Raw genomic sequence first — 23,101 nt, 5'->3', positions numbered from 1 at the left:
GGACTTTTCTATACACCTACAATATTCCACCATACATTATTTTGTTATATCTCAAAGGGGTCAAACAGCGGTTTCGTTGAAAACTCCCAAATGGCTTATTCTTTTTCGACACCTCCAACGAATATCGAGACTGTGTACAAAAAAGTATAGAAAAACTTGACATATTATAAACTAAAACCTCCCTCGAGAATCACGCTAACCATTCGTGAAAATAGCTCGAAAATACTTCGATCGCTGTTACATAATATCAATGTATATTATATTACTATAAATTACTACTTCCGAAACATTAAGCTAAAGTCTGTGAAAAAGTCTGAAGAAATCATTGCCACTATTTTATATCGAAACTTATATCACACTTCTTCTCATCAAATGCATTTATAGTTAGTTTTGTGTACATTTTTAAATCTATTGTAAAGTGATTTTTTAATCTCATAACCAGATATCATTATCATTATTCAAAATAATTAACCTAATAAAATACCTAATGTTAAAATATATAATTATGGGCTCATAACACAGATTAAATCATAAAATTTCATCTTAATTGGATAATGCACCTTTTTCTCTGAATTATTGCATCAGAGATAATGTAGATAAATCTATGATCGAAGACGCTGATGACATGACGACGTGAGTGTGTCTGTGATCTGTGATAGTTTATTAATATAGGAAGTAATTTATCTTGTAAATATCTTATATAACTTATTATTCTATCTTTATAAAATTGATCCAATTTAATGAACATTATATTGCTATTCTGATTTAAAGGTTTTGAGAAATAGAATCTAACAAAGCAGGTATCATGAAAAAGGAATCCATTTTAATTGAAATATCAAATCTAAATTATCAACTATAGTTATCATTTTCATATCAGACAACAAAAACTTTTAAATATTGAGACCATAAGTATTTTAAATGTTATTATTTAGGTTTACTGTTTGCACTACTAAATTTGTTAGCATTATACATAGGTACTAAAGGAATTATTAAATTATTTATATCTTATATTATAATATCTTTAAATTTTAATTTTATTAGGTAGCATTGTGAAATCCGACATGTTTCAGTCACGGACTAGTAAAAAAAGAAGTACTCCGCGCCGTGATATCAGGAAGTGAATCACCTTTATGCTAGTGTGTGTTACACAATTTTTTCTCCCTTAAATATAATGATATATCCACAAATACTGTTATGTTATTGTTTTTACACTTTTTCACAACGCACGACGGCATTTTTAAAATATTTTATTGAGTCGCAAACTGATCTGTCACAGACGATGACAATTCTCATAATTGCCGCCTATCGGCCTGTAGTAGTGTGTGTGCGTGGGGCTATGTATTTACACGTTTATCGGCTTGTTTTGGTGCTACACTGTTATGTAAGGTGACGCGGAGTCCTTATTTTTTTACTAGTCCGAGGTTTCAGTATAACAGTAGTGTGTTGGTACTGAGACAACTCTAAAACATATTTTGCATGTCATGTGACGAAACATATTGGATTATAAATAATATTATGTTAACATCTTAAGTACAATGTTTCTTGCTAATAAAATTTTATTTCATTTCATTATTCATTTCATTACCTACATATGTCTCCGAGAACCTATTTTAATTTGTTACAGCGGGTTCACATAGAGCAATTTTATTATCAATCAATATGTCTGAACTTGGCAATTTCAATAAATTTATTTACGTCTTATATCCTATTTATAAACAAAACATCTATATATCTATACTAATTAATAGAGGGCCATTATTTTCTTCGGTTCTACTGCGAAAACTACTGAACCGATCGGAGTAATACTTATACCATAAGCAACGTGCTTCAGAGGTTTCAAAAATCATAGAATAAGCGCGGGTAGGGTATTTAATTCATGCGGCAAGACAACGTTTGCCGGGAACATGTATAATATATATATTTTTGAAGTGAAACTTCTTTAGAATCGTTGTGATTTTAAACCGGATTAGGTTACGTAGAACGACAGGTAAGAGACACAAATACAAAAATGTGTAGGATGAAGCCCGCAAAGAATGAGACAGAAATATGCATACTATTGAAGTGAAAACTTCTTTACGTTGTGATTTGAAAGTCGATGAAACGAAAAAGCGACGGTAAAAAGAGCAGTCACATCAATTCATAATATTTAACATGGGAGATACTGAGATAGGAAGCATAATACAATGTTTTGGTACCAGGCGATCATAGTTAAAGAAGAGATTGTCTTAACTATGGCGCGAGTATACCTTAATATATTCTGACTCCAAGCGCACGACGTATTACTACATAGATACCAGGAGAACATATTATTATATATATTTGTGGTGGTAGGAATGTCTTTCTTGGCGGTTGAAATCATGTGTCATCCTAGCAACACGTACCAGGAATTCATATGCAGTTTAGAGGTTCATGCACCCTGCAGGTTTCACTTCTAACATGTGTACTTTGTACGCACGCAATGTTTTTTTTTTCGCGAAAATACAATATCAAATGAACTGTAGTAATTTAATTGATCATTTATGATATTCGAACTCCATTTTTATATCCATTTAAGTAGTAGGTTGATAAGTTAGTCTAATTTAAAAGAAAATAATAACTAATGTTGAAGCACAAGAAAGAAACATGGAATAATAAAACTTTGTTACAAAAATAAATAAACAGTCATAATGATACGAGCTTTACAGACATATTATGGAACCTAAAGTATGTTAAAGTACCACTTGTATGTCATATCATTATGCTGGAAATGATCATGTAATAATATGATAATTATTTTTATACTGCGCCGTCTCAGACATTCAGCATTCTTATTTTACCGAACCGAACACGCGTTGGTTTTTTCATACAAACATGTGGGCAGTAAGGTGCTTTCATACAAATTATCTAGCCCCAAACTAGGCATAGCCTTTAAGAAACAGTCAAGACATGTTTAGTGCAATATAAATACTAAAATAAATCATTGACTCGTACATAAAGATATTCATCGTATAAATGATTGCATCTACCGGAATTCGAACCCTTAGTCTCTAGCTAGGTCAGGATGACTTAGGCCCTAGATTGTAAGATCGTCAAATTGAAGTTGATTTATAATGTGATGTATTTGTCCAGTTTAATGCATAAGTTCCTATCTTATAGTTTTAAAAATGAAAAATTTATATATTTTCTTTGATTTAACTTAAATTCACCATATGTTTTATCATGTTTATTTTACACTTATTGTTTAAGGTGAGTAAGAGATTGCAATGTCGCTCATAAGTTTTTCAAGAATCCTGAGCAGTCCTACATTGTAACGGGCAGGGTTATCACATATTATCAGGTGAACGGATTCCTCGTCTCGACACTTTTGCTCATAAAAAAAATATCGGTTAACCAATCCCTATACATTTGGCAGGACAACGTTAATGTATGTTTAAATTGATTTATTCCTCGTACTATTCTACGTTTTTAGAAAGAAATATTTTGCAAAAATCTTGCAAAGATAGCTTTGACAATTAATTATTAAATAATGAATACGGCTGTATGGGCTTCAACCCTTTGTCTGTCCTTATAATGGACGAAGAAGCCAAAAAAAATAACGAATGACGCAAACAACAGAAAGTTTTAGGAACCAACTTCAACCTGTTACTATTGTGTTACAGGGATGCGCGCGCATCTATTAATTTTACACTCATCATTGTTTCATAACGCGCCCAAAGAAGTATAACTTAACAATTGATCATGTTTTTTTTGATAACCCTCACTTCTAGGATTAATACACAAATAAAATTTGAAAAATATAATATAACATCAAAAAATTAACGCAGATTAAGGCTGAGATCTATAGAGCGTACTATGACTTTGCTCAGGATTTACTTACGTAGAACTCAGATGAGTGCGAGATAAAGCAAACTTTATTTATGCGTTGGGCTGTCTTGATTTAAACTGTGCATAATTTCAGCTCATAAATGACTATTAAAACGATATCTAAAATTAAACTAAGTTTACAATAACCTAAGTAAGTTTTACGTAGGCAAAATCTGAGCATAGTTTAAATACGCTCTATAAATCTCAGCCTTAGTATAAGTACTACGCTGAACTTGTTAGTATGTATAAATAACCTCTTTAATCACACCAAAAAGTTTTTATACGTAACCATAGACTAAAACGTGAACTGGGACCGGATATTAAAAAATACCGAAATTCAATCTCGCCAGAACAAAGTAGCGGATATTGCGAGAGTTGTAAGATTGTTACAAATTCACACGTATGGCCATCGGTTGTGCAAGCATGAAGCAATGTTTTATTGTGTGGAGAATGTGATGAATAATTAATTTAGTGTGCGTTTGTTTTAAAAACACCGACCGACGTTCGGCAATTGGTATCGTGTCATCGTTAAATTATGTTATAGATAGAGCCTTGGTAATAAACCTGGACATTTTTTTAAATCAGTTAGAACTAGTTTTGTCATTCATATAGGTAGGCGTACGTGAATATAAAACTTTTCATTATTATAACACTCGAAATAAGTAGATATTCTATAATTCTAGTAGGCTTCATAAGATACATAATAGCTTTAAGGGTTTATCTATAAATAAATTTAAATGTTTTATTAAAAAATTGCTCTGTCGTAAGTCCTACTACTCCACAGCGGAATATCTAAGTAATCGGACAGCCTGGGACTAGATTATGATTATCGTATAGCAAAAACAATGATAGTACAATATTGTATACTTATTAAAATGAGCGCAAAAAAAGAATGCTAGAAGAGTTGCTTGCGCTGCTTCTTCTCTCTCAGAGCGCTGTTTGTTTCCGGAGTGGTAGTAGTATAAGAAATGACATCAAAAAGAATTCTAAAGGAATCAATTTTGGAATCAATAAATGCCTTTTATGCCTTTTAACTCCAAATCCGTATAGTATAGAATCCGCTTATCTGTCACTTTAAAAAATTCAATATGGCAGCCCATAGATAGTTAGAAAAAAAACGTATTACATTATAACAACAACGTTCTATACATCGGTTAATGAAATGCTGAAACGGATAACAAAAAAGTCTCACTCACAATTTTATGATACGTTGATTAATTTCTGCATACTTTTAGTTGCGCTTTGGAGCAGCAAAGTATTGTAAGCCGGTATTGGCTAAAATGTTAACCTATTTTTACATTATTGTAATTCACGTGGGGATCTCCAATTTCTTTCTAAATAAAATTCAAAACACGTAGAACAAAAAAATAGAACATTGGAGAACTAACTTACAAAATCATACATGCTTTACAAAAAATAAATTTTGTAGCCTATCTACCTTTTTTGATATACTTGTAACATTAAGCTAGTCATTCTTTTTTAATGTAACGCTCCGTCTAAAGTATTTAAAGCGTAGTGAATGATTTCATTGTTGTTTTTATGATTCAAAAGTTACAATTTACGGTATGGCCGCCTCGTCAAATTTAACATGATGTGCTAACATGATGGTGAGATGTTAAATTGGAAAATGAACTGATTTTGTACCAAAGTTTTTCTTATATTGCTGGCCTTTAAGTACGAGATATTGTTATAGGACAGCAATATAAATGTATTAATCAATTAGACATATTAGATCAATATTGTGTTGTTCACATGCGTGCTTCAACGTATTTTTATAAAAGGCTTACGGTGGCTGATATGGTATGATACAAATCTTTACTAAAATTCTTTCAACTTATTATGTGAGGGTTGATATATATTTAATTAAATTTAAGAAAGGATTTTGTGAATGTTTTTAAAACGCAGGAATTTCTTATGCATCATCTCCGTAATTTATATGAGCAAAAGGGCTCATATAAATTATACAACGTATTCAATATTGTAGTGATATTCTAAGTGTTCGATAAAGATACACATATTCATCTTTGTTTTTAGATTTAAATTAGAAAGAGACACGTGTGATAAAGCACAACATACGATATTCACGTCAGAAACATGATAATTAATATTTTGAGATGAAAGAATGTGGTCAAAAGCTTACGAAAGTTCCGTCCAGCAAGTTCAATGATCTTTGCTCATCAAATCATCCAATGGATGGGTAATTATAGCACCGATGTAAATATTACGATGGTTCCCCGTAATTAGTGAAGCTATTAATTTGTTTAATTTAAGAGTCGTATTTGGTTTGATCATATAAAGGATGGATAAAGTAGATTAATTGGTAGAAAAGGTTGAGCTAGCAAATCAAAGACAAATTTACAGTAATAAATAGAATAAGACTGTTTATTTGACATCAGAAATCTTGATTTTCTTTTGATAACATTTCAACTAGATAATAGTAAAGGGATGAAAATGAAAAGAATTTCCTAGCTTTCATGGATTCACTGAACGAGTGCCGCGTATATGGTAGACCGAACAACTCCGAAAATATCTTGAGATTTATGTGTAAGTTAACGTGGTAACCTTATGATATACATTAACACTCGTCTTCACTGCTTGTGTTTTTCTCCCTGCCTAGCGAAAATTGGAACCACCCTGTTAGTGCAGCTTCAGATGTCGTACTAGAACTAAAAACTACTTCAGATCTTGTCAGGCCATCTCGCATCTACTTTGACGGCATATAAGTTCTTGTTTGCCTTATTGTCCTTAGGTTTGTTTTTGTTAATTGAACCGTGAGCTCTACAAGTACTATAAGATTATTATTTTTGTTTAAAGGAACATGTCCTGTCTAATTGATGAAACACCCGGGATCGTACGATGTCTTCCATACTTGGCCATTAGTTAGGTTAGGGCGCAGTTTTAGACTTTGTTCTTTCTTTAATAACATTTGTTTGTCATGTATTTGTGCTCAAACCCTTTCTGGTTTAGCTATTGAATTTGCTTCACAAATGAATTCAAGCATTTTCATGGCGGAGTAAGTAATAACCCTATCCAGGAGCATATCCCATAAATAAGTAGTTGTTTGTTCAAATTGCCTCTCCATATTATGTAAGGCAATCACCGTACAGTAAGGTCCAATTCAGGATCATTTCAGAACTTACCAATTATTGTCCATTTATTCTGCTTTTATAACGTTATAGCGATCCAAAATTAACTCAGTTCACGTTACCCTTCATCTATGAATTGTTAATTAACCCTCTACACAAGTATTTTGGTACAGTTTTGCTTTTTGGAGACATATTATCATTTCATCCTGGGATTTTCCCAATATGTGCATTCTGGACACTCTCAAATTTTTATACAATTCTCGTGGCTTCTTCATTTTCATCCAATATACCAAAAAATTGCTTACCGGACTTGTCAAACCAAATCTCAGGCGAGCAAATGTCGCGGGCAGAAATATTTAGTTGATGTATCAGTGACAGGATTTGGTACGAGTTTTATATATAGCAAATTACTTTGTAGATGTTTTGAAATTATTTTGTCGACACAAACTTACACTAAGCAATAAAGCAGATAATCTAAGCAGATTTGGTACTCACAGCTGCAATAATATTAATTCAATACCATTAAATTGTTTGCTTGCAATTGCAGGCGTAATTGAAGTCAGTCCTTTCATATCGCGTAAGAAGTACAGTCTTTAAACTGTGTCATTACCCTCGTAATAGCAAGGCATATAAATATAATGACCGGGCAATTAACAAGCAAACAATCCCACCCGAAATTTCAGGCAAATTTATTGAGCAAACAATACGACAATAAAAAATTATTAGGCAGATAATAGAAAATGTTATACCCTGTTGCTAAACGTGTTAATAAAAAAGGAAACTTAAATGTCAAGGTATACGCAATCGAATTGTTTAGAGTGGGTGCTATTTACGTAACAAATTAAGCTCTTATGTGTTGAAAGATGGGATATTGTTACGCAAGTGGGGTCATTCTGTTACGTAAACTATTGCCCAGTCATATCACTTTCTACGAAACACTTAAGACTCGTCTCCGGAATTATGTAACCTCTTTCTATTCTCGCATACATGTTTGCTTATAAGATTTAAATTATAAGCTATACCTTTAACTTAATAAACTTGAAGCTAACATTGTAAGGATTTAATATGAAGCTTAAGTATTAAATAAGTTCCAAATGTGAAAGTTTTGAAGGAAATAAAAAAATTGAATAGTATTTATCGATATTTTTATGCAAAAATATTTATGATACAGCTATAATTAGACATTAAAATTACTATTTACATAAATACATTTAGGCACCGTAATTTTTTTCACTACTTATAAACTAGGTTCGTCGCCGGCGAAGATTATCACATGGGGCACTCGTGGTGCTGTTAGTATGGGCCGGACTGACCAGGGGGTCCGTACGAGGTGCTGACTCCTGACGAGCCGTGGCCGCTTGAGATGAGTCCACCGCCGATGCTGCCTCCGTGTCCACCTCCGATGCTGCCACCTCCGATGCTACCACCTCCGATGCTGCCTCCGTGACCACCTCCAATGCTACCACCAGAAATACCGCTGCTGAAGCTACCGCCAGAGATGCCACCGCCGATTCCACCGCCAAGACCACCACCAAGACCGCCGCCAATAGAACCTCCACCAATGGAGCCACCTTCCTTCTGGGTCTTGTATTTGATGAAGTAAACCTCTGGTTTTGAGGGTTGAGTTGGGGCAGCAGTTGGGATGGTGATGTCGGGCTGTTCGTCGGGTTTCTTGACCAACACGTAGACCAGGGTCTTCTCTTCGTTTTGGGCTTGAGCTGGGATGATGGGGGCGACAGGTGCGGGAGGTGCTGGGGCCTTGATGAAGATGATCTTGTAGTGTTTCTGGGGGATGGCGCCACCGCTGATGATTTGTGGGCGTTGTTCTTCAGGTTCTGGGGGTGGGACATGGACGTAAATGTGTTTCTGGACGATCGGGGCGCCTCCGAAGCCACCTCCGAATCCGCCTCCACCGGATGAGAAACCACCGGACGAGAATCCACCAGATGAGAATCCACCAGACGAGAATCCACCACCGACTCCACCGCCGAGGCCGCTTCCAATGCCGAAGCTGCTGGAGCTCAGTCCTCCGGAAGAGAATCCGCCACCGGACGAGAAGCCACCGCCGTGGCCACCACCAAGACCTCCTCCGATGCCATGGCCTCCGCCGCCGCCGCCTAGGCTTCCCCCGTGGCCTCCGCCGGGTGCATTGTAGCTGTACCCAGCCTCAGGCCTCGCTGAGCCAATTGCCGCAACGGCTGCTAACACCTGAAGCACAAAAAAACAATTTAGTCCTGACCTCGCCAATTCAAAATCGTAAAGAAAGTGATATATCTGCTATGTCAGTGTGAATACACGGGCACAGAAAAAGATAAACAATACAATGAATGGTATTCCGCGAATGTTGGGTGTGTGAGTCACGACACGAGGAAGCACTCCTGTGCGAGTCAGCACAGGTCACAGCGCACAGATCACTTTCACTGAACACAAATACCTACCAAGAATGCTTTCATGTTGTCTCTCGGAGGTCTCGAGGTTGTATGATGCTCTGTACCACATTTGTTACGCTTATATACCATTGGGCCTTCCACACCTCTCTCCGTGACTCTTCCTAAGATTCGGCCTTCATGAATTATGATTTTAATGATACTCGCCCGAATTCGTCTTCGGCGAAAATGTTAAATGCGATCAGCTGATACTGTTTCGTTCTTCTCGGCTGACATAACTATTTTTCCTTTCGGGATGTTGTAGTATTATAAAAGCTAAACACAGTTGTTAGTAAAAACTTTTCTATTTTATGTCTTTAAAGCTCAAATAAACTTTATTTTACTTCGGTAGCTTGGGATACAGGAAACTAAAGTTTTTACTTAGTTATCGGTATTAACAAAACCGGAACAAATGTATTAAATTATGTAACATATAATTGTTACTCGAACATATGAAGAAAGCTACCGAATTCATTTTAATGCCTTTATATTTTTAAATATAGAATGGCTTAATTGAACACTTTCTGTTGGGATTGCAGGATTATTTGCGTTTTATAACGCAAAGTAAGTTCTGTTTGTCCAATATTATACTTATTATAAGGTACCTGATGGATTAGCGATTACATGATTATTTTTTTAATGCTAAAAATGCATTACCGACTTTTCTTGTTCACGTTCTATTAGAAGATTTTTCATTTAAAACGAAAACAATTACTGTATAGTTGATGTCTGAGTTTATTACTGTTAAAATACGTTCCAAGGATGCTTTTTAGCTATGCAATGCACGCACTAATAATATAATATCCGCTTCTTTTTATATATAAAGGTTCTCAAATTCATTGATATAATCGATTTAGCAGTTCAGTGTTTTTAAAGGAGGACAAACGAGCGTACGGGTCACCTGGTGTTAGGTGATCACCGCCGGCCCCATTATCTTGCAACAACAGAGGAATCACAGGAGCGTTGCCGGCCTTTAAGGAAGATGTACGCGCTTCGTTTGAAGGTACCCATGTCGTATCGTCCCGGAAACACCGCACAAGAAAGCTCATTCCACTTGATTTGATTTGGTTTATGGTTCACAAGAACTGCCACCAGCGCCACCAATCCGGCACTTACGTAAGTTGTTGTCGGAGTGGTCAAGTAGTCGTTTGTATATGCAAATTTTCATTTCAATTGGGCTAACGTTTCTCGAGTTTGAGGTGAACATACACACTTAAATTCTCTTTTATTTATTCTTTTTTATAAGGATAACATTCTTTTTTATAGGGATCCCTTTGTCGACTCGAGTCAACTTCAGCCAAACGGGCGTAACATAGCCGGGCGTGTGTCGTCACTGTCATTCATTGCCATCAAAATTAAGTTCTCAGTTTTTTTTTCTATTTATTACAATCAACAAGACATTGTAACCTTATAACAAAAATCAAATACAAATAAACACATTCGGGTAAAATTCGCCTAAATAACTTCACTCCAAAAACCATAAAAAAATTTACAAATAAAAAACCGTCTTCAACAATTCCAAAACAATAGCTATATTATGAACTAAAATTAAAGTAAATAATTGCTTATTTTAATACAATCAAATTAATTAATGTAATTCTAGTTACGATTATTGTTATTATTGAAAGTTGTCTAACAAGCGGCTCTATCTATTTATAATGTTGGTGTAAAATTATATCTAAGAATGAGCAAAGAATATGAAAAATGTTTACAAAATGCAGTAGTAGGATTTACGACAGAGCCATTTTTTAATAAAACATTTAAATTTATTTATAGATAATTCCTAAACACTAGGGACTTTTTTGTAAAAGTGTTATACATTTACCCTTAAAGCTATTATGTATCTTATCAGGCCTACTAGAATTAGTTATAAGCAATCCCTTATTCCTAGTATTATAATAATGAAAATCACTATTAAGAGCAAAAAGGTGACGATTTTTGTGAACGTATATAAAATTTTCATAAATGTACTGACAATGAACAATGTCTTAATATTTTTTTTTTCAATTTTTCTTTGAGAGACTGTCTATGACCAAGCTGATATATAGATTATAGCTGATTTATACCAAGTTAATTCGTAAGGCCGTAGACGTATTAGTTATCTAAGCTGTTTTATTTAAATAGAAATACAAATAGGCATATACAAGTAAGTAATTCTACTGAACTACTAGTCTGAACGTGTCTTCACATAAAAACGTAGGCGCTATGTGTAAACAATTATTCATTAGAATCTTATTCCCAGTACTAAACGGATTACTTAATAGTAAAATAATTGTTACAGATGCGTGCATTGCCTCGTGTGAAAGATACTCGTATATACACACTTAACGGTTCAAGTGATCTCACTATTTCTCAACGTTGGTTTGTTGTTTCCTCGAAACTGGATATACCATTCCGGGTATCGGTTTATATTTGCATTACTATAACAAAAGATATTGTATTTTGTTAACTCCATAGACTTTTCTTATATCTTTAAACGAGCAATAATTGTATATATTTAATCTGAGTCTCGGAAACTCCAACGATTTTCATAAAATTTTGTATACAGGGGATTTCGGGGGCGATAAATCGATCTAGCTAGATTTAGACAATATGAAAAATGTAATTTAAAAGCTACAATAACATTATAATACAAAGGTAAATTTAATCACTATATACAAGACTATAATAGCTCAGATGGGACATTGGGTGATGCGGAAAGCAGAAGACCCCGATTCGAATCCAGATGTCCTATTAGTTTTTTTTTGTTCAAGTTTTGTACATTCTTATAGATCCGAGCAAGGCTCGGTCGTGCGGATATCACTAGTGAATAGACGAGCTGACAGCACGATGCTGTTTGACCACTTTTGATTTGATAATGTGTGCGTTAGATAGCAGTTTAACATTAAAATTACTGAGTAACCTTATATAATTTATTTATTTATTTAATTCATATAGGAAGACCGACAGAGTACAATAGTTATAATATACAGGATGCCGACTAGATTATGGGTACCACAACGGCGTCTATTTCTGCCGTGAAGCAGTAATGTGTAAGCATTACTGTGTTTCGGTCTGAAGGGCGCCGTAGCTAGTGAAATTACTGGGCAAACGAGACTTAACATCCTTTGTCTCAAGGTGACGAGCGCAGTTGTAGTGCCGCTCAGAAGTTTCAAGAACCCTGAGCGGCACTGCATTGTAATGGGTAGGGCGCATCCATAACCATTAGCTGAACGTCCTGCTCGTCTCGTTCCTTATTTTCATAAAAAAAAAGTGACAAAAAGCCAATTTAAGGTCCTCACGGATAGCAAATACTGTCACCGATAGTGATAGATCTATTTATATCATACTTACATACTTATGCTTTAACAATTAAGTCAAAGAATTCGTTAATGAACATGTGCCTGGCCGATGCTACGCTTGTGCAAAACAGATCTAAGCCTACTCACTTATCGATTTCATTAAAGTTACTGCTGACTCGACAAAAGTAGGATCTTTGCCTGTATTTGAATTTAGCTAATAGTGTACGTCTAGATGCATCCTCTTGATGCTAGATAACCCATGAAAACAGGCCAGGTTTATTACTTTAGTGTGCATGACAAGGTGCGTCTTACACTCGTGATTTGTATATCAATTTGTATTAATGTACGTGCATTACTCAAAATAGAGATTAGAATTCTACCTCAATTTTTTCGACGTTTTCACGACGTTTTGTAGAAAGGATCTAAGTAAGGTATAATAAATGTAAAGCGTGGCTGACTTTTTACTACTTGTCAATCAAAATCGGTTACTGGAACAATAGATTTGCTCTCCTTTTCAATCTTGCTGTATCTTCGTTAGATGTGTTCTTCTCTCTTGCACGTTGTGTTCGACTATACTCTATACGATAGTATATTGTAAGTATAGAGTTGAGTTACAAACTAATTTGTTTTGCATAATACAACAATTGTAAAATACTCTATTGATTGAAAACAGTGGCCGTTGAGTTTCTTGTATGTTCTTCTCACTCTACCTTTTTCAAACATTATATGTTAGATTCCGTAATTTAATAGAAATTTTATAGTGACTATTCAAAAGCGCTTATTCTAAGCCTAATTGAATAAAGATTATTTGACTTTGACTTTGACTTTGACTTTGACTTTGACTTTGACTTTAAACTATGGTGAGCTTATATAAGTAATATAAGTTTGACCTGTATGTCGCTGCAACTATTTATGTAATGATATCTGTCAACGTAATTTTCACGAATAATGAAATGATTTAATTCACACGACGCGGTGTCAAGGACACTGACTATACAATATTTTTCATAACTTTAGCCTTGTACTCTACGATTCGGTTAAAGCGACGAATATGTAATAGTAAAGGTGTAGAAGTCGATTTTATATACAGTAATTATAAGTACTTTTGATGTTTTTAGATAAAAAAAACTATTCCAAAACAATAGATATTAGGTCTTGCCATAAATACTGAAACAAAAAAAATTCTATTGCCAAATACGTTTATTACTTAGTGGGTTATTTTAATACATAAATATAAAACAATATAAAATATAAAAAGCTTATTCGAAGTGGTCTCCATTGGCTGCAATACAGTCCTTTAAACGTTGATGCCAGTTATCAATAGAAGCACTCACTCCTTCCATGGGAAAATTATTCACTGCCCATCGTACGGAATATTTTAGGGTCTCCAAATAATCATGACGCTTAGAGCAATTCGTACTCTCTAAAACTGACCATAAATCATAATCCAGTGCATTAAGATTTGGATTAGACGACGGCCAGTCTTCAGCTCTGATGAAGTCCGAAACATTAGTTTCCAACCAAGACTACGTAGACCGAGCTTTATGACCCGGCGTTGGAAGGACCATTTTTGGTTATTGAATATGCTGCATTGAATATGGTGCAATATGCACTAAAAGTATAAAAATAATTTGATATTTTTATACAATCCAATTATTTAATCAAGATATGATTATTGCACCAGCTATCAAATAAAATAAGAATTATCAAAGTCGAAAGTTCTGAGGTACCAAACATAACAATAAAATACCAACGAATCTCCTCCTTTTATGAAGTCGGTTTAAAATTACGAAAACTTTTGCTATGGTACAATAGTAAAACTAACACGCCTAACTATATAATAGCAAGCCGGACTAAAAAATAGAAAATAATATTTTAAATATGGAGTATATACGAGTATAACTTTATATTGTCCACTGACTTCTTATTTTAATCTGAATTGGTTTACATGTTTTCATAAATTTCTTAACGCTTAATACGAATTCTGCAACCCATTTAATACGCCTAATATGCGACAGGAACAGAACAGAATAACAGAAGAACAAGAACCCCTGATACTGCAGGTTTTTCCTGGATATTCTTCCCTTCATGACAATGTCGCACCCAACGAAATTCAATGAATTGAAGATCTTATTGAGAATGAGAATAACACACAAAAAGGAGCTCTAAGTGAAAATGATAAATACGAAGAGGGTTCCACTCTGATTTTGTCAATCGACCAGGCATTATTATAAGCTTTAAAGCAAAGCAAAGCAAAAGTTAAATTGTGTTAAATATCTTGTAATTGCTTATGCATTAAAATATTTCTGTCAAATCATTGATTTCTTTTAATAACGCAATTAAAATTACACTATGTATTTTCCTATCATACACTTTCTAGCTTAAAACGCGTTGTTGGACCACCATCACAGGGACCCACCCTGTGGAATCGGCTTAAGCGAGTTTTCGTACATAATTTATTTTTTATAGAAACGAATCATTGATGAATTCTGCTTGGACAACGAACGTGACACAGACAGACTTAAATGAGAAATTAAACACTTAGGCCTAGTTCATTTGTCGGTTGAAAAAAAAACATTGTAACATACCTACAATTGCAACAGTTGAATTTCTTACTGTAACATAAGCATATGTTAAAATAATTACTCAGATATTATAATATACTATTCATACTTATGTAAATTAAAACATTATTGTAACATAAAAACGAGAACTTGCAGAGTTTGATACGCGATTTGTTCACAATTCTAGTGCTGTTGGCAATTAATGCTGTTTTTTTTTTGGAAGAGAAGGACAAACGAGCGTACGGGTCACCTGATGTTAAGTGATCACCGCCGCGCACATTCTCTTGCAACACCAGAGGAATTACTGGAGCGTTGCCGGCTTTACTATTGCTTTCTGCTGTTACTGTGACCAATTTTGATTTGAGTACGTTAGCTAGTGGCTGACTCGTTTAGTATTCAAAATACTAAGGAGCTATCTACAAACGAGGCTGACTTTTTACGACTTGTCAATCAAAATGGGTAACAGTAACAAAAGATTCGCTTTCCTCCTCTACCTTTCTGTATCTTCATAAGAGATGTTATTGATGTGAGGTTGGCAGGTAAGATAAATTTAAATTATAAGGCTTCAAAAATATATTTCTTAAAATTGCCAAATGTATTAAATTTTATATCTATATAATTTTGAAATAAGTTGTATGTTATTATATAGAAGATAGATTTATAACAAATAAGTATTTTCTTATACATAGAATTTGAAGTTTTGTATATCTGCTTCAATAATGGAATTGAACTACAGGACTTTTTTCTTAATGTATAAAAAATGAAAATGTGCACGAAAATAGTATTTTGTAAGAAATGCCGTATTGTCGGAAACTCGAATATTGAAAATCGATTCGACAAAAGAAAGCCTGCGTCAATAAACATTTATCACTGTAAATGCTTTTTAAACGATTAAAACGTGTGTAATTAATAACTGTATTTTCACGTTGGGTTTTTGCGTAAAAGTAACATTTTAAAATTATTTTTTATCCCGACATTTCGTGACCTTTGCAGGTTCACTTTTCCATGGCAACCCTCCCTGCAATCTCAAATTACACAAAATAATGTGTATAACAACACTTGCGTTAATAAAATAAAATACTATTTATTATTGTACAATTAATGTCCCATAAAGCCCAGTGGTTAGTGACTAGAGAGAGTTAGAGGTCCCGGGTTCAAATCCCTGTAGGTACAAACATTTATATAATGAATACGGATGTTTATTTCGGATTCATAGATGTTTATTTGTATTCAAGTATGTATAGCTATGTATATCGTACTAAATATGTCGTTGTCTTTCAACCCATAGCACGGGCTATGCTTAATTTGATGAGTTTGATGCCACTTCTTCTCATCAAAGTACAGCTTTTCCGTAGTGGTGGTATAATCTTTGACATTCATATTTGTCATTATGACCTAATTCAATGAATGATCATCTTTCTTCTTTGGGGCAAGTATTTTGTGTAAAAGTGTGTCACTATTAAAAATATACTTTTAACCTCGCCTTTGGTTTCGAGTGTTCATAAGTTGCACCCATGATCGTGTACTCTTTACGCCTAAGATAATTTTATGTACATTCACTTATGAAAATGACATCTCCTGAACCAATACTCCCCAACTATTTTCATTATTCATCATCCCCATCATTATTTTAGCCGGAAGACGTCCACTGCTAGACAAAGGACTTCCCCAAAGATCGCCACGACGATCGGTCCTGCTCTGCCCTCTTGCAACCTTCAACCAACTAAATCTTCCAACCAAAATCTTGTCCAGATCGTCGGTCCATCTTGTGGGGGGCCTACCAACACTACGTCTTCCGGTACGTGGTCGTCATTCGAGGACTTTACTGCCGTAACGGCCATCTGTCCGTCAAGCTATGTACCCTGCCCCCTGCTACTTCAGTTTCGCAACCATCTGGGCTAAGTCGGTAATATTGGTTCTCCTACGGATCTCCTCATTTCTGATTCGATTTCACACGGAAACTCCGGGCTAGGCTACGGAGTTTCCGTGCGTTCTCCATTGCCCGCTGAACGGGACGCAGACGTGGTCGCTAACAATGAGCTTCCTCACAAGGACCATAGTTAGCGACCACGTCTGCGTCCCGTATGTTATCTATACTGGTAACACGCATTGGTTAATAAAACTATCTCAACTATTACGAACACTAAATTTATCAAAATTATTATACGTTCCTCTCTGTTCATATAATAACCGGTGAAAGTTGATGTGAATGTTAGGTTTTTGTTGCTTAATCACTCTATAACGTTTCACAAATTTTTAGTTAAACTTATAAACTAATATACTTTATAATAAAAGAGACTAGCCGTTCCCGCCCGCTTCGCTGGGCGAATTTTAAAAGGAAATAAATTAAATTTTATTCATCTTATTATAAATATAATAAAAAAAATAGATAGCCATCAAGGATAAATTTCGCATCGAATGGTGGTAGTTTCATGTCGATACGATCAGTGGTTTAGGCGTGATTGAGCCTCAAACAGAGACCATATTCACTATATATATATATACTAGCTGATCCGACAGACGTTGTTCTGTACATAATAAATACTGATTTTTTATGAATTTGTCAATGACGTTCTGAATTTGTCATTAATATTGCATAACATCAAGAATTATTTTGTCAAATATACTTCCTGTTGTTATAATGAAATTGTTTCACAGCAGTACTGTCAAACCGTGCGTCAATAAATCCTCTCATAGAAAATATGTCCATACATAACAAATATTGGAATTAAAAATAATTATGGGTCTCAAAACTCTATCTAAAAAACTATCCTATCTCTCAACTAAACTGCACTCGATGAAGCAATCCTCATTAAAATCCGTTCATTAGATATAGATAGATAAAGAAAGCGTGCAAGAGAGAAGAACATCTCAAATTCAGGAAGATTACAGACAAGAAGACAAGAATGTGAATCTATAGTTCTTATAGCCGTTTTTAATTGACAAGTCGTCAATAGTCAGCCGCCCTTAGCATTACTACCTTTTAGTGAAAATGCCTTCTAAGTGAAAAATGCCTTCAAATAATTAATTATTTTACTACGCACATATAATTTTTCGTTTCGATTTCATTATCACAACAATCTAAGCATTGAATAGAATTTTGTTTTCGATATGAACTGGATTTTTTTATGATTTATTTTATGAATTTTTGAACCTTTCATAATAGTAGCTTAACCTTATATAACGTGACTCTATCCTGACATGGAATCCCCATCAAAATTGAGTCGTTCCCGAGATCTGCCACTAAAAAAGCGCAGACAGATAGTAATACAATAGTTATAGTACGGCTCCACCATAAATAAATAAGAAAATGGAATGGAATACATTATAGTGGTGGAGAGTTACCGTGGAATATAATGTTAAAACAATCAAAACATAGAAACTGCATTACGTATCCCGGAAATTCCTTCTTCCTTGAAATTAATTATGCAAGCAAAGTCACTAAGTTGTCTAAAACCAAAAACAATATCGACTCTTACAACGGATAGTTGCCGGCCGATTATGGAATTGGTAAAACTACAATGCGCCTATTTTGAGATAAATAATATGGTCATTTTATTTATCGTAATTTACATAATACTTTTTTTATCTATTTAACAGATATAGTCAAAATTTATCAGTGTTACTAGTGCACTTAAACTGAGTACATGAGAGTTTGATAGAGTATTAATGTGAGTGACAGCAGCTAGGGAAGTAGCCGTGGCTAAGAAGTGTTTGATGCCTACCTGTCTGGTAAACGGACAGGATTCAAATTAATTAATCAATTAACAACAGTCAAATTTCGGTTACAAAATAGTGGGAGGCTTCTTTGCAGCGGATGTCGGCTATATTATTGGTACCACAACGGCGCCTATTTCTGGCGTGAAGCAGTAATGTGTAAGCATTATTGTATTTCGGTCTGAAAGGTTCCATAGCAAGTGAAATTAATGGGCACATTTGCCCAGTCTAAACATCTTATGTCTAAGTGACGAGTGCAGTTATAGTGCCGTTCAGAATTTTTGGGTCTTTCAAGAATCCTAAGTGGCAACGCATTGTAATGGGCAGGGCGTATCAATTACCATCAGCTGAACGTCCTGCTCGTCTCGTCCCTTATTTGTTAATTTAATGAGAACTTTGCCCAGGAGACTTAAAAAGAATCATCCCATAAGATTTACTAATGTGGTTTATATATTTAAAAAAATGATGGTAAGAATGAAGAACAGATTGTAAGAAGATGAAAAGTATAAAAAAATGCATAACGTCATAAAAATACATTCATATTTATTTGTAACAAAACTTATAGTCAGATAATTCAGAGATACTAAAGGCTCAATTCTCTCGCAGTGGTACACAGTGTAAAAATTTAGAAAATTTCAAAACCGCCTAAATTATAATGAGCCCTGTAACTACATTTTACGAACAACATAGACGCACAAATATAAAGCACTTTCTTCTCCATAAATGGTTTAACAAGACAAGTGAGATTGGGACCTACGCAGTATTTAATAGAATAATTAAACTTTGAAAGGAGAGTACAGTACACTGTACAAATATACATCAAACATGTATATATAAAAAGACTTCCCACTTTCTATCAAATAGTGTTCAAGTGAAGCTGCTTCCTTCCACTGACACACAACGATATTTTGTTTACGTTTCTTACCTAAGTTTACCTTATCTTTTGTTACGAAGTGATCGAAATATCGTGTGAATACACTTCGATGTTGATTAAATATAATAATATATATAATTCATAAGTAGATATATTACCCCTCGATGTAATATTTATTGTTAATTATGGTGCAATATAAAAACATTTACATTTGATAGATTTTTACCAATTTAACGATCAAAATGAGTACTATACAGTAATTATTGCGTATGTTCATAAGAATTGTATGTTACCTACAGAGAATCATAGTACTTTCCCTTAAAAAATAGAAGTAATATAAAAAGAATTACGTGTCATAAGTGTCAATTGTATTACAAACGGCAATGAAATGAAAATAACTAAGATCATCAATACGTCTGTGAGTTTAGCGTCAACCTCATTTTAAGCAATGCACGCGCACTAACACAATGCATCATATAAATCGCAGGAGTAAGACATAGCTTGTCACGCACACTAAAGTATTAAACCTTTTAATCGGTTGTCTCACAGCAAGAGACTCTATCTAGACGTATAAATTATCTAAGGAAAATAATTCTAATTAAATTTGAATCTATTTCAATCGATTTTACTGAAGTGGTAGTTGTTACGGACCATAGTCCGTAACAACGTCACAAATGATGCAACATTGAACATAATGTTTTCATTTTAGATCTCAGCGGGAATTGAATTGATGACCTATTGCTTAATATCTTTGAGTCTTGAGTGAATTTGAAATATCCCTTACTTTCCAGTATAAAAACTTGTTTGAAATATGGCTTAATAAAATCAATATTCTTCAACTCAATTATAAGCTAAACATTTTACAGACACACATAATATTTAAAATAAAATTCGTGGAGGTCTGTTGACGATATTTTGGGAATATTGAGCTTTTATGAGAAGAAGTGTCAGGAAAGTCATTTTTTACTTTTTTTTTTAATTTATTTATAATACAATCTATGCACGATGATATATTTGTAATACCCAAATACGTTTCAACTTGAGTAAATCACAAAAAAAAAATTTGGTGAGAGGTGGAAGTTAGGATTATATGAAGAGTGTATAAAAAGTAAATGTATTTTACTTAAAATAAAATACCAGTATGTCACGAAAACATTTGAATAAGAATTATAACTTTTTCATTTCAGTAATATTAGCATACTTGCTTTGTTTGTGTAAGCCGTAAGGAGTACAATAATCATGAAATTAGCTTCAATATTATGTTACTCATATATAAATCTATTTACTCAATAAATAACAATATTCATAGCAAAGCCTTCAAATGTTACGGGAGGTCCTAAACCAACATATTCGGAAGCTTCAAGCGATCGTAACATCAGTTCTGGAACCTACTTACTTCTTAGCCATTGCCTCACAAAAATGATTTGTGAGAAATGTTCTATCATAGCCGTTAACTTTACGAAAATGTTTATTGTCCTCCATTAATTAATGTCTCCGGGCTTCCTTGGGTCAGTCGTGTCATTTATTGATAATATTATATTCTGTGAGATATTATCTATTCACTCTTATATTAAGAAATATTTTTTAAACAGTTTTATTAATATTAATAAAGTAACCAACAAAAAAAATACAAAAAAGCTCTCCTCAATATTTCATACTTCTTCAAAGCTTGTAACGCGTAAGTTATTAATTTAGTTGGCATTTTCCATTTAAAAAGTTTGAAGCTGGGTTTAAGAAAATTTTAAGTATAACATAAAACCTTGTTTTATTTATTTATTTATTTATGGAAAAGGAGGACAAACGAGGGTCACCTGGTGTTAAGTGATCACCGCCGTCCACATTCTCTTGCAAAAGGGATCACAGGAGCGTTGCCAGCCTTTAAGGAAGGTGTACGCGAATTTTTCGAAGGTACCCATGTCGTATCGTCCCGGAAACACCGCACAAGGAAGCTCTAAAAACTTTGTGAAATAATTTGGCTTAGGGCCTTTTAAGCCTAGAGCATATTCCGGTCTCAAAAGCCGTCCATGCACCGTTTGACCACTGCTATTGCTGATGGCTTTTCTACGTTCCATCAGATTAGCCACTTTTTAATTATTCTTCTAATATAAAATATATTCTTAGCTCTAGTAAGACCACGTACTATTATACTGTAGAACTATCAAGGCAGATTATTCGCCTCCATATCCAATTTTCATACGCATTCTAAATAAGTTCTTTACTAAAGTTATTCTAATCTCACCCTTCAAAGTCTTACATAAAATGCATAAGAATAGCGTCATCGTAGATTACACATCCTTATTAAGTAAATACCATAATGACGTGATTTGAATGACTTGTGAGTCGTGTGCCTATTTCACTTCTAGAGTTATCTAATCTCAATTACGGTTGCATTACATTATACTTAAAATAAATAGAAATGCCTCTCGCGTATTTTTGGAACGTAGTTCCTTATGGTTCGTTGTGGTGAAAGGGAATTAACCATAAAAAAGCGTTAGTCACTGACTCTCATTTTATGCATGAGAGAGATAGAATGTTAAAATGTACACGCACAGCGGATGTTGGTACCAGGCGAACATAAAAAAAGAAGCCTTCGATGTTAGTTTCCACGACCAGTTTTGCCAGAATAACTAGACGTGGGGTCCGCGTTCGTGCATAAGCTACTCGTAGTAGGTAAGCTACCTATTTCGAAGTACAAGATGGCAGAAGCACGTGGAGTCGTATACATTTTCGTGATCGTAACGGTATTAGTTATTATTTGGTAAAATAGCAACCGACTTTGCAAGAGTATATAGGGATATAACAACTCGAATGCCAGCGTGAGTTACGCTTATGATAGTTACTTTTTTGTGTTGCCCTACCCTCTGCGGCAGGATATCCTGAGTTGCAGAGGCTAGATCCTTCCGAAAGCTTGTATATTATTATACTTAATCAGCAAACTCACTAAAAAGAGGTTTGTGTGTGTGTGTTTTTTTTATTAGGTCTATGTTAGTATGTCAAACTGTGCACTAGATAATATAAGTGTTAGTAATTCATGCTTATGTTTTAATTTTAAGAACGTTTTCTGTATCGTCGTATTTTAATAATACTAGCAATGATTTTAAAGATTTTGTTAAAGTGTATTTGTTTATTTTACTTATTTTTTTATTAAATTTACTGAAGTAGTTATAAGCGTATGCCGAATTAAATTCATATTATGACTGAGCAAAGCCTGTTTTAGTAATTGGGGTACGAAATGTGGTAAATCTTTTATTATCATTAGAGTTTAATACTTTATAAATAAACTAGATAGAATTATAAATAAACGAGATTC

The 23,101-nt window shown here is 34.2% G+C and overlaps 2 protein-coding genes across 2 annotated transcripts in view; both read right to left on the bottom strand.

Annotated features, from left to right (window-relative positions):
• Positions 1 to 23,101, bottom strand: part of LOC126972769 (fibroblast growth factor receptor 4) — a 121,252-nt gene that overhangs the window by 40,211 nt on the left and 57,940 nt on the right. The window lies entirely within an intron of this gene.
• Positions 8,058 to 9,522, bottom strand: LOC126972841 (uncharacterized). The gene is made up of 2 exons (XM_050819936.1): positions 9,368 to 9,522; positions 8,058 to 9,137 (listed from the first exon to the last, which is right to left on the bottom strand). Exons 1-2 carry the CDS (start codon positions 9,446 to 9,448, stop codon positions 8,223 to 8,225), a joined length of 996 nt encoding a protein of 331 aa, XP_050675893.1. The 5' UTR covers positions 9,449 to 9,522; the 3' UTR covers positions 8,058 to 8,222.

The sequence above is a fragment of the Leptidea sinapis genome, chromosome 27 (genome assembly GCF_905404315.1).
Source record: "Leptidea sinapis chromosome 27, ilLepSina1.1, whole genome shotgun sequence".
Taxonomy (NCBI): Eukaryota; Metazoa; Arthropoda; class Insecta; order Lepidoptera; family Pieridae; genus Leptidea; species Leptidea sinapis.
This window is presented reverse-complemented; position numbering and strand designations above follow the sequence as displayed.

Bases quoted from the DNA above. Each gene is read 5' to 3' on its own strand.
- LOC126972841 (XM_050819936.1), bottom strand. From the start codon at position 9,448: ATGGTATATAAGCGTAACAAATGTGGTACAGAGCATCATACAACCTCG. The intron at 9,138-9,367 runs GTAGGTATTTGT...TTTGTGCTTCAG, and splicing joins ACAACATGAAAGCATTCTTG to GTGTTAGCAGCCGTTGCGGC.